The 13,011-nt window shown below is 39.7% G+C and overlaps 2 protein-coding genes across 5 annotated transcripts in view; one reads left to right on the plus strand and one right to left on the minus strand.

Moving 5' to 3' along the window:
• sh3bp2 (SH3-domain binding protein 2) overlaps positions 1-5,590 on the minus strand; it is a 109,076-nt gene extending 103,486 nt beyond the window's left edge. For 2 of the 4 annotated variants that reach the window (XM_041810842.1, XM_041810845.1), the window contains exons 1-2: positions 5,457-5,590; positions 4,894-4,977 (exon numbers count right to left, since the gene is read on the minus strand). The gene's annotated coding sequence lies outside the window, so the exon portion shown is untranslated. Of the gene's footprint in view, positions 1-2,271; positions 2,431-4,783; positions 4,844-4,893; positions 4,978-5,456 lie in introns of all 4 variants that reach the window. The other 2 variants (XM_041810843.1, XM_041810846.1) reach the window with 2 other exon arrangements.
• spp1 (secreted phosphoprotein 1) lies at positions 1,657-6,628 on the plus strand. The gene is made up of 7 exons (XM_041811139.1): positions 1,657-1,686; positions 4,569-4,640; positions 4,911-4,985; positions 5,081-5,143; positions 5,263-5,388; positions 5,478-5,828; positions 6,075-6,628. The coding sequence occupies exons 1-7, from the start codon at positions 1,657-1,659 to the stop codon at positions 6,495-6,497; spliced, it is 1,140 nt and encodes a 379-aa protein (XP_041667073.1). The 3' UTR covers positions 6,498-6,628.
• Positions 6,629-13,011: the final 6,383 nt, after the last annotated feature.

Raw genomic sequence — 13,011 nt, forward strand, 5'->3', positions numbered from 1 at the left:
GTCTAGAGTCCTGAAGGCTTGTAAAATAAGTCCTAAATCCAAACTGACATGTAATTTTGCCATTGCAGTCTGAATTCCCTTTGCACAAAGGGTCAACCAAGATTGCAAACTATGTCAAACTGAACCCCAGATTTAGCCATTAAATCCCCTCACTCTGCAGGAGCTGGCATGGTTGTGCAAATCCTGATGAATATGTTGCCATATCCAAAAACAGTGACATCTGGAGTTAAACATTCTTGTTAAAGAAATTTTCATGTCTTTAGAGAAGCTATAAAATTATATAAAAGTTCTGAGATAAAAAGCTGAGACAATGGTGTTTCAATCAACCTGAAAAAGAAACTTGGGAATTTGCAGTTTACTCATTTAAACAGCACCTTGGTCACATCAGTGGGTGCATTTTAACAAGTTAGCAGATGAGGAAATTTATACAATATATGTAATGATTGTCAAAAACATCGTCTCAATTTATTTTATGTCTATATATTTCATGAGGATAAAGAGACAACATGTCTACAGAAGCTAAAAAGGTTATATTGTATTCAGTTTTACTTTAGACAGAGGCTGCTAGTTGTTTTACATTGTTGCTTGTCTTTAAAGGCTGTGTAATCCTTCAATACTACATGTTTTACAATGAAATAGTATTTAAACTCACAACCAACCTTGATTTGAATTGATGACAGTTACATAAAAACAGCACAGTGTATTTAGTTAATGAAAATGGCACAATAAGGCAGAAAAGCTGTAAAAGTATCCTCCCTAGTTTGCACTATGAGCTTGCCAAGCATTCTAAAAGTGTTTGCAGCCTGGACCAGGAAGTGCACTTTTAACAGCTTTTCCACCTCTTCAAATATTAGGTAAAATTTACGCATTCAAACTGAGTGCAAATTTCGACCTCAATCTCACTGAGTAGATTTTACAGCTATGGTGTCTGGAGTGTCGTTTTCAGTGAGCAGAGTCTTCAGTTCAAAACCAGAAGTAAGCTACAGAGTTTTAGTGGGCCTAGTCTTTCCTCGTTTTGGAAATGTCTTGCACATAATGTTATGGTGTGGATGGGTTCTTCCATGTTGAGGACATGAGCTTGGGTGACTGAACTTGCAACCAATGCAAGAAAATTTTCAAGGTTGTACAAGTAAGCAGCACAAAACATGAATGAGTTCCAGCAACAGAAAGATAGCTTCCAGTAGCAGTTCACACTGCATTATCTAGTAGACTTTCACGCAACAGCCAATGAGTCCATGGCCATGATAAATAAGTTGTATCTATCAGTGGCTCCAAGGAGTCGTGCACAGTTACAACAATAAAAAATGGCTTTGAAAACTGCTGGAAATATTTAAGGTAATGCAGCAACTCATCTAAATATATGTTTATTTAATAAAGGCATTTTAGTTAATGATCAATACAATCAAAGTACCCAAACTTAACAAAAACTTAAGGTCTTCAGTCAGATTTTCAACGATGTGCAGCTGCAAAACAAAAAGAGAGAGCAGTGTCTAAATTGCTCCAATGTGTTGACAAGCTTGCAAAACTAAAATGATGGCAACCTCTTTTGCAATTTAGGTGGTATCAAACCAGTATTGATGTTTGAATCTACTAGAACTGCATCAAAGTTTATAAACCTGGGGCGCGCAGATGGTCAAGTGGTTTTAGGTGCGCACCATGTACCCGGACGGCCCGCGTTCGAATCCGGCAAGTGGCCCTTTACTGCATGTCTCTCCCCACTCTCTTCCCTGTTTCTGAGTCTATCCAGTCCTCCTCTGTCTAAAAAGGCACGAAAGGCCCCAAAAATAAATCTTTAAAAAGTTTATAAATCTGGTATCATAAAACCCTCTGCTTTGCTTTCTTAGGCTAAGCTAACCTGCTAGCTGTAGCTGTATATTAATTTTCATTAAATCTAGGGAAGAATGCTTAAATATGCTTTTCCTACAATTACAAACAGGAACTTCCAAGCTAGATGTCATAACCTATCCTCAACCTTCAAACCAACATTTAACCTTCAAACTACCTTTAAAAAAGCAAAAACCAGACTACTAAATCTTACTCATGAGGTCTTGAACTTCTCAAAAAACACAGAAGAACCCAGACAATGATTTTGTTTCTGTGACTGTACTTTTAGACCCTCACCCAACCCCCAAAACCTAGAATTATCCCAAAGTGAATTTAAAAAAAATTATGACCTTCAAACAGCCCTTAAATATTTTCAGACACATGTCCCCTCAAGGTCTACAGTCCATTGTAGTCCTCTCAGAAACAGAATTACAGAAATATACTCACAAAAACAGCCATATGGGCGTCTGTCATGATTCTGCTGCGCTGTGGCTTTCCAGTTATAACCCGGTGAATTACACAGTATAGGACGAGTCCATCATTAAAGATGGAAGCAGACACTCAGACGGCTCCTCCCATCGCATACATGGAAAGCTGAGTTTGTTACTGTATGGTACAGATGGGGAAAAGAGAAAAGATGGTGCTTACAGTAGTCACACCACAAGAAAGGCTAAAATGTACCAAGAAATTACAAAGAGAGGTGATAAGTACTCCTACATGGTCTTCTGTAAAAGCTGCATCATCAACATACCACATATAAAACCAAAACCAACATTACTACTGACAAATGTTCAGACCCCTTTGCTCTGCACTGTACTGCAAGCTGTTGACTATCACCAGCAATACTATTGGCCCAATACTATAAATGATATAAAAAATGTGATTACTGTCTTGTGAAAGTTCTTTATTTAAATTTCACTATTTCAAGGACTGTGCTTTAAAGTTGAAGCATTATATTGACCAAAAGTAATTACAATTACTACAAACTACATGGTGTTTCACACTCTTTAGTGCCCTAAATGTTGCACCTACAGCACCAGTAGTCATTTTAATTAACTATTAATGCTTTTTAATTAAAGAAGCAGTAAAAGGTCTGCACACCAGAATGTAACAGGAACTTCCTGATGTGCAGACTTCTATTTTGACTTCTGTATGACACTTCAGTTTTTGGATCCAGCACCCAAAAATAAGTGGCTCCTTATCTTTTCCTGCCAGGCTTACCTTTGGCACAATATTTTCAACACATATACATGTGATACACACAGAAAAAGCTGTCACTTGTGAGGAGGATGTGGCAAAAGGAAGGAGTTTAGCTCTCTATTTAAAACCTACTTTTGCACAGGTGAAGCCCTCTCATATTTTTTTGTGTGTTTTAGTAGTAATAACATCTGGTGTAGATTCATTGTTGGCTTTACAATTAGCTGGAAGAACTCTCATAAAATTTGCCATGCTCTGGTAGCTGTGCGAAAAGGCATTCATTGCTTTTACCTAGCCTTCCTGAGCCCCCTTGTTATCACTCTGGGTACTCTTTCAGGCCAAGCCTTCCACTTTTGGAGTCACTACAAAAAGGGATGTGCCTGTCTTATTTTGATTTTGATTAATTCGGGCCCACAAGCAGCTGCCTGCCACTAGTAGCCACTTTAGACCTGCTTAAAAGCTACAGCCATAATGATCTAACAAGGTATACAAGCACAGTGAGCGGACTGCATGCTTTAATCAAGAAAATTAGTCTGTGCAAATTCAGGAGTTCCCACTTGATCAATGAGTAGCTATATTAGCACAGGCATGTGGATGTTAACCTGGATAGACAATCAAAGGCCAGTAGGTAACTGCTAACTTTAGCCACATTCTGCACATCTATTTCACATTATCACAGATCCTACATTTAGTAAATGATGCTAAATTCTGACTGCTTTCTGAGTGTATTCTTTCTGTTAGACTAGTTAATACACACAGTTTAAATATCCATTTAATTTGATTTTTGGCAACTGATGTTGCAAATAGTCCCCAACAACTGCACAACTTCCTCTGTTTTTTGGTAGCATTTATTACCAAACTACATCCCTAAAATGTTTCCAGAAATTACAGCCATACATGGAAAGACCAGTTCACACTAGTTTCCTGCCAATTTCAAGATAAATGCATGTCTGAGAAGCCTTTAAAATTTCTCCAAAGATCTTTGTAGAAAGAATAATGGGAGTTGAATAGACTCAGAAAACTTCAACCAGTGCTGGTTTTGCCTCTTAAATCTTCTCCGCCAAAGACCAAGAGACTGATTTCCTCTTTTTCTAAAACATACCTGTTATTTTCTCACATCTTTTTGCCTTAATCAGCCAGATACATCCTGTTTTAAGGTTAAACCAACCACAAACCCAAACGATGTGATTTCTAGTCTGATGACAGACAAAATGTTTTACTGTATCGAAGCAGGACTTTCAGGGACACAAAACCTCTCATTTTGCTCTGTAATTAAGGTCTTAATGACTTCCTGTGACATATGACCGTGCAGCCTCCATTTTTAGGAAGGAATCTGGGCGAGGGGGATTTACTGACAAGGATTGCAGCTCATTTTTCAGTTTGACATGTCATTGTGTTTCCTGTCAAGGTTACAGCCTCTCAACAAGTGTTTTAGTGGTGTTCGCTATCTGCATATCATAATTATGTTGTGTTGTTTTATTGTGTTGTATGATGATGTTTTACTGAGTGACTTTAACCTTTGTATTTCTGGTTTTCTTCCATTTTAGACACCAAACTGTGACACAATGAAAGTGGCTGTTATTTTCGTTCTGCTCTTTGCCACAGTTCTCTGCCGGCCGGTGAGCTGCATCTCAATTCAAAACGTCTACATACATTATGTTGAACTGTGACAGTAGCTTTGTTTCTAAATGAAATGTCTTCAATGAATTTTATAGTACCTTTAGATTTACTTAACATCAATTTCATGATTATCTGCATTTACCTTGTAGGCGAGAAAAGTTTCTGTCAGCAGTTCAGAGAGCTCAGAAGAAGTGGTGAGTATCTGTGCAGATAAAGACAGAGATATAGAGAGTTAAAAACATCCATACTCACTGATGTCTTGTCCACAGGTAAGACGACCACCAGCTCAGTCCATGAGGAAACAGGCACTTGTGGTTCCACAGGCACGTAAAGCACCTGTACAGGTAAAGGGCAGGAAGTGGAACTCAGAATAGACTTCTGTAAAGGTAAACAGTCATATAGAAGTATAACAAGGCTGTGTATCTTTCAGGTAATGCAGAAAATTGTAGCAGCAGCTGCCGCCAGCTCAGACGAGAGCACAGACAGTTCAGATGAAGACCAGGTGAGACATATTTCAATAAAATCAATCTTGACTTTTTTTTTAACCTACTTTTGTCTTTTGTAGAGATACTACAGTTCTAGTGAGGTTTATAATTTTAGATTTAAATGATTTTGCTGCAGGTGGCAGCAGTAGAGGCTCCAGTATTGGTCAAGTCTGACAGCTCAGCCACAGCTTCCACAGACACAGTCTCTGTCAACAGTGAGGACAGCGACGATGATGATGATGAGGATGAAACTGAAGAAAGTGTGAGTAAAAATACACTTTGGAGGGAAACCCAACTAAATAATCTGAACTTTCTGAGTCACAAGCTCACCTCTCAACTCTATGTCTCCAGGAAACCGAAGAAGAGGAGGATGAAGATGATGAGTCTAGCGACAGCTCAGAGTCTGGCGAGTCCTCCACCGCTGTCCCCTCCACCCTCACACCTGTGATCATCACAGAGGAGCCTGTACCTGAAACCACAGAGGCACCAATCGTGCCCACGGTCGTCACAGATGGGGAGGCCCGTGGCGACAGCTTGGGAGGATACCCCAGTGACTACAAGACCATCATCTACGTGGAGGACAAATCTTACCACAAGGTTCCTGCTCCCTACAAGTCCTATGAGTTTGTCAACACGGGGAAGAAGATGGCATACGACATGACAGACGGCAACGAGGTGGAGAAGTCTCTGCAGGTGTACAAGGTAGAAGATGCCTCCGACAAGTGTTTGTACAGCCAAAGGCAAATCTGTTTTGGCATTAGAGTGCAGATTAGACACTTACCAACAGTAGAAAAAAAAAACCCTCAAATTAAAAACCAAAAGGTAAAATGAAAACAAACAGACAAAAAAAACCTTATGTCCATTTCCTTTGGAAGTGCTGTTTTTATACCTTGTAACCTACAAATACATCAAACTAATTCTCATGTCTCTACTGTGCCTTTCCTTCAGGCCATCCATGTCCACTCTGATATCCTGGAGGAGGACACAAGCACCCCTGAGGTAGAGAGCCAGGGCCTGGATGCTTCTTCTGGCACCTCTCAGGACCAGGATATCACTGTCCGCCAGGCCTCTGTCCCAGAGGAGGCCAGTGCTAGCGCCAGCGATGCTACCACCAGTGAGAGCGAGAGCTCCAGCTCCAGCACCCCAGAGGAAGAAGAAGAAGAGGAGAGTGCCAGCACCGCCAGCGACAGCACAAGCACCAGCGAGGAGTCAGAGGATGAGGAGAGCCAGAGCAGCGAGGAGGCCACGGCCACTCCTGGAGCCGCTGACAGCGACTCGGACGAGAGTGAGAGCAGTGAGAGTGACTCTGATGAGGAGGGGGCGGGACCTGACATCACCACTGATGTGCCAGTGGTTATCACTGCCAAATAAGCCCAACAATTTCAGGAAGTGAGGGGGATGGTGGTGTCCGGTAGATTCACATACAGAGCACATGCTGCATCCAGATGCAAAAAAAAACGACAACAACAAAAAAAACCCTTCCAAAGCCATATTCCTCTGCAGGGCCAAACAGGGACAGTGGAGGGTTGAGTCTTTTAATACGAGTATGATCAGAACAAATTTCTGTGAATATTAAGATGAGTTTTTTGGAAACAGAGTTATTGTTCACCTTTGTTATATTTAAATAAATGTATTCTTTCTGCAATTTGTGGTTTTGTTGCCCTGGTATAGGTCCATTTTTTGACCCCACAGGGAAATATGGAGTAACAGACAACTGCTACCTACAACAGGAGGATGACTGACATCACTACCTTAGCCTACTCCCCCTCATAATCTGTTACTGCAATGTAGAAGGTCAAAACTGGAAAACAATGGTCAAATAAAGGCAAGTCCTGAAATCTACACTAGCACAACACTGCCATTAATCATTAACTCATAACTGCGACATGCAAACATATATAAAGCAAAAGAAAATATTTATAATCATTCCATGCATACTAAAATTCAACTTGATATCAAGCCACACATTTGCAGCATATGTGGCTTAGCTTTGTTGCTCATTGGTATCAAATCTGCTAGTGAGGAAGAGGATAAAAGAGTGAGAAATACGGTACAGGGTTCATTCAGATTTAGATGCAGTACATGCACACCACAGTTCTGTTCATTTGCACAGTTTGTACCTACACTACATGTTGTTTGTCCCATGTTGTTTACTGTAATGTATCATATTGTACCATTTATAAAATATTAATAAAGTTCTTTTTCATAAAAAGAGATGCTGGTTGTTACATTTGTCTTTTTTGTAAGAAAAGAAAGAACGATGGTATAAAAAGCTGAGAAGATAGATGAAGAATTGAGCCTGGTAGCATTAAAAGGTTATCTGTTATCGACAAATTTAACACTTTCATTTTTTTTTAATGTGTGGTGTGCAACAAGATTACCAACATATCACACCACGCAAGACATAAACACAAGTGCAACCGCCACAAATTAACAAGTCTGTTCTCCACTTCTGACATCTCATCTAAACTTCCACGTTTACCTATCACTGCTATGGCTGTGTTTGTTGTGCTTCCTCCTTCAGTCAGCTTGCCTCCTAATGGGCTATTTCTTTGTTCCATACAACAGTCCTGCTTATGCCTGCTCAGCTGTCTTCTGTGTTCTCCCCACACATCAGAATTTCTGATTAGAGGTATCAAACATGTTAAAATTTACAATCTTAAGTTTCAGCAGCTCCAATTGTCTTCTGAGCAGTTCGGAGAGAGAAAGATGGCTCTCAACACACCACACAATGCAGAGAAATCTGGCAAGATAATGCCAGGAACCATTAGAGAATTGGGTCTTCGCTGACTTTGGTCAAATGGAGAATAACCCTGTATCAGCACAATTCTCTTGTAGTGTGTACCCCACTTTAACTGAAAAAGTAAAGCATTTAAGAGTCATGATAAACTAATGATTAGGACTGTATCACTGACCTTGCAATTTGGCCAAAATGAATGGAAAGCATCTTACAGACAAAAGATCAGAGAGAAACAGAAACAAGAGAAACGTGCCACAGCTTATGATGCTTGCCTATGACTTTTTGGCTGACAGCCACAGCTGACCATGAGAGAAATTAAAGCTTTCTGAGGCCCAGCCACATGGGGAGGCCATGAAGGTTGGAAAAAACAATAGTTTCTCCTAAACTGAGGCAATGAAGAAACTAATCATATTTTTCACAAAAACACCCAAAATCACTTATTAGAGCAACTTAAACACATTCTATTTTTTCCTTTTTTTTGCAATATTCATGTCATAGGCTGGCCCGTAAGACATAACTAGACTCAATTAAAACTGGTTAATTTGTTTTGGGCTCTGTATATCCATGCAGGGACCAGAACAGAAGTTGGGACACAAAAGTAAGTAGGGAGGGGGAAAGGAGGTATATATATATATATACAATGCTTAACAAATTTATTAGACCACCCTAACCCTAACCAAAGTAAGGTTTATGCCACAGCTGCCCTAAATTAACAGCAATGGTAAAATCCAAACCAACCAAAATCATTTTTTATGTTTCTGCAATGGTTAATACTATCACAGGAGGCAGGCAGGCAAAGTCCAAAAACAAAAGGAGAAGGACCCAAAATGCAGATAAACTAGAAAATGATTGAATAAAACAAAGGAACTTACTGAAAACTAAAACACTGGAATCAAAGTCTATGAAACAAAACAAAACCCACAGGAGCACGAGGAAAGCATGAGGAGTAACACAGGGAATGACATCTAATGAACTGACACAGACACAGGGAGACACAGAGACTAAATGCACAGAGAGTGATTAACAACGGAGGGCAGGTGTGGACAATCAGACACAGGTGGAACTGGTGAGGGTAATCAACGAGGAGGGAAACTGAAGCAGGAAGCAAAACTAGAATCACACACAAGGGAAGGCAACTACAAAATAAAACAGGAAACATAACACAAGAAGCACACAAGACTCAAAACTGGACACAAGAAGCTAAACTACAGAAACACTGAAAACACAGGAGGATACAAAGAACCAAGGAGGGAAACTCAAACGCAGGCAGTAAAACTTGAAGAACAAAACAAGAAGCACAGGGAAACTTAACATGAAACACGGAACTGACTAAACATAAAACACAAGGAGTAAAAACCTAATACAATAAAACACTAGAAACAAGGAATACAACAATAAAACACAAGAAATCAGAACAAGGGTCATGACAAATACATCAATATGTAGAAGCTCTTCAACCGAAATATTTTTAATGCTAAAATAAAATCATTATTTTTATCCATGAATTTTCAAATTTACTGATTTACGAAAAAACTGAAAAAATAGTAAAGTACATTATTATTTCTTGATTAATATGTCAAATTATATTTATTTACTTGCATTCCTGAACAGAAAAATTAGTTTTAGGGGTTGAATGTTATGCTTGATTAATTTCTGACTTCTCAGTGAAGCCCAGTGAGCCGGCTCAAATTTGGGTGAATTCAGTTTGAAATTCCTCATTCCTGTTCAAAATGGTAAAACATGGAGAAAAAGCACTTCATGATGCTGGATGGTCTTTGAGACAAATATGACAGGTGGTCTAATAAATTTGTTAAGCACTGTATAAATCACTCCAACAATTTGCTTTATAAACTTGGCCTTGGAGGCAAATGTTCGCCAGGACACTTATCAGAGGAGGGCCTTTAAACTGGATTTATCTTGGGCCCTGAAACTTCTGTGGACAGGTCTGCTGACAGCCATCCCTCTAACCTCTTAACTTTTTAAAAACTCAAGCAGCAAAACAGTATTGATTTCAGACGTTAAACAGGCAACGAGGAGTAAGACAGAAATTTAGAGTAAAGCATTGGTTCAGGCAGGCCATGGAGTCAAGCGCTGCCATAATTGAGATCAGCTGATCTCACGCAGGCCCTCATCAGCTGATGGCTGGCTGATTTTGTTATTGCTCTCATGCTGTTTCATTTAAACTGCTCTTGCTCCCTCTGCAAGCTGCTGTCGCACTCCCCCCCCCCCCAGCTCCTCCTTCATTCTGCTTCTGACTTAATCAGTGTCATTCTGTTGCCGGTGATGCCTGCTCTGCTCTGGGTTTTTTGCTGCTTCTCTCCCTCTTCCTTCCTTATCTGCCTAGAGAACAGGAACATGTGCTGTTCTCAATTAATGCTTACCACGTAGGCTCATGGCAGGGCAGGGGATCCCAGAACAGCCATACCGCCAAACATAAGTAACAGCACACAAAGTGGTCTTGACTGAAATATATACATTTCATATCCCAAAAAATTGTTACCTAATAAAAATAAAAGACTTTTGTCTTCACTACATAAACCTACTTGAAATAAAACAATCCCAGTCAAACCTCTACTTCAGACTACTGTTAACTTTACAGTGTAATGAAGGCTATCTTCCAGCTGCAAAATGTTTGTGTGATTACATAAGTAAGACAAGGAATAATGTGAATGATACTGAGACAGAGCAACTGTGTCACAACCTCTTTATCTGTCAACTTAAATCCCCAGATGAAAACAATGCATACCACAAAATATAACCAAGAGCTGGTAACAAACAAAAGACAGTCACTGGTGGGATAGTGCCAGACAAGGCCACAATAATCACTACATGCTATATTTAGAGCATAATTGTTATTCTGACAATAAAGAATTTTTAAGAGACAATGGATGTTTAGATCTAAACCCCATATTGACCCAAGCATCCCCTATGCATGTGACTATACCCTAAATATTTAAAGGAAAGGTTTGGCTGTAAATCTGCAAACATCTTCCTGTGAGTGTACTCTACAAAAATCTAACAAAACAGCCCCTGGTCTTTGTCTAGACTCCATCTCATCATCTGACAGTGTCCTCCAAACTGCCAAATACTGTTTAGAGATGTAAAGACAGGGAATTCTGACTGGTTACAACTTTTAAATTATCCCTGCCCCCAAACTACTGCAGTGAAGCCCCTCAGGTGAAAGGACGAGACAGGCTGAAATATGTTTCAATATGTGTAAAGTCGTGTTTATGTTTTTTGCATTTCTGAATGCCAAAATGATGCCCAGACGCAGACAGAAAGATCTAAAACACATTTACAGAGAAAGGATAATAGGAGTGTCCCCATTTTGCATTTTATTTTAAATGGCATATGTTTGTCTCTGTGTTAGACATGTTTGATTAAAATTTATATAGTAAGTTTGACTTAAATAGGTTTTAATCCCAGCATGTCACAATCTTTCATAGTAAAAATCCCTTTCTCTTCTGTCTCTTCAACATTCCAGAAATAGGAGTGATTCATACTTAGTTGTGTGCAGACAGGCCTCAACATGGTTTGATTTATCATCTCTCACAATGAAAATTAAGACCAACCAATGACAGTATGACTTAAGGGTACAAAAGCAGACACCATTAATTTGCCAACAAAAAAAGTTGTAAAGCAATGCAGATTAAGATAGTTTAATGTGAAATCAGTATACACTCATCAGCCACTTTATTAGGTACACCTTGCATGTACCAGGTTGGACCCACTTTGGCTTCAAAACTGCCTTAAATCTGTGTTGCATAATTTCAGCAAGGTGTTAGAAACATTCCTCAGATATTGGGCGCATATTGACATGATAGCATCACACAGTTGCCTGCAGATTTGTCACCTGCGTATCCACAATGCCAATCTCCTCATCCCAAAGGTGCTCTATAGGATTGAGATCTGGTGACTGTGGAGGCCACTGGAGTACAATGAACTCACTGCCATGTTCAAGAAACCAGTTTGAGATGATTTGAGCTTTGTGACATGGTGCATTATCCTGCTGAGAGTAGCCATCAGAAGATGGGTACACCGTGGTCATAAAGGCATGGACATGTAATGGACACATCAGCGACAATATTTAGGTAGGCGGTGGTGTTTAAATGATGCACTAAGAGGCCCAAAGTGTGCCAAGAAAATATCCCCCACACCATTACAACACCACCAGCAGCTTAAACCGTTGATACAGGACAAGGTGGATTGATGTTTTGATGTTGTTTGCGCCAATTCTGACCCCTACCATCTCAATGTTGCAGCTGATCATCCCCTCTAAACCAGATGGTTGTGAGAGGAAATCCCAGTAGATCAGCAGTTTCTAAAACACTCAGACCAGCACATCCAGCAACAACAACCATGTCATATTCAAAATCACTTAAATCTCCTTTTACTTTGAACTTCAGCAAGTCATCTTGACCATGTCTACATGCCTAAATGCATTTCCAATAAGCAGGTGTATCTAATTAAGTGGCCGTTGAGAGCATGTTAATCACAGGGAGAAAAGGCAATCCCAAGCACTGTCAATGCCAGCTAGCCACCACTAGCCCAAGGCACAAGATATTTTCCTTCCTAACCATGTTCACTTACTTTACTAGCTTGTTCAGACGGGACTCTTCATCCTCCTAATCTTCATCATTATCCTCCAACCAAGGTAGCACAGGAAACCTCACTGTTGGCAGCCAGCAAATCCTCACCACAAACACATCCTGTTCACTTCTGAGCTAAAAGCAAAGTTAGAGGATACATTACTCAATGTTGGCTAATTTCCTTAGTAGCTTTAAAAAATTCAACCTAAAAATTTATCATATTTTACAAAATCCATCCCACATTTATAGTTTAGCTCAAAAACTGTTAAGAAAATGTTAAAATTGTCCACACATACCACCACTGGGAATTAACCATTTCCAATAGGGCTCCCCTCATTTACCTTATGAGAAATATAGATTTAAGTGTTTTGTTTTCTCAGTGAAATACGAGTTAGTGTGATATCTTTCATGTATGTGTTAACATTTGATGCCTTAATAACATCTTATACAAACTCACCTCAGAGATGGGGTCTTTTCCTTTTACCAGCTGGGTAATATCCTCGGTCTCACCTGCCCTTACTGCGTCATAAAATTATTACCAATTATAAGTCAAACA

This window comes from Cheilinus undulatus, linkage group 17 (genome assembly GCF_018320785.1).
Source record: "Cheilinus undulatus linkage group 17, ASM1832078v1, whole genome shotgun sequence".
NCBI lineage: Eukaryota > Metazoa > Chordata > Actinopteri > Labriformes > Labridae > Cheilinus > Cheilinus undulatus.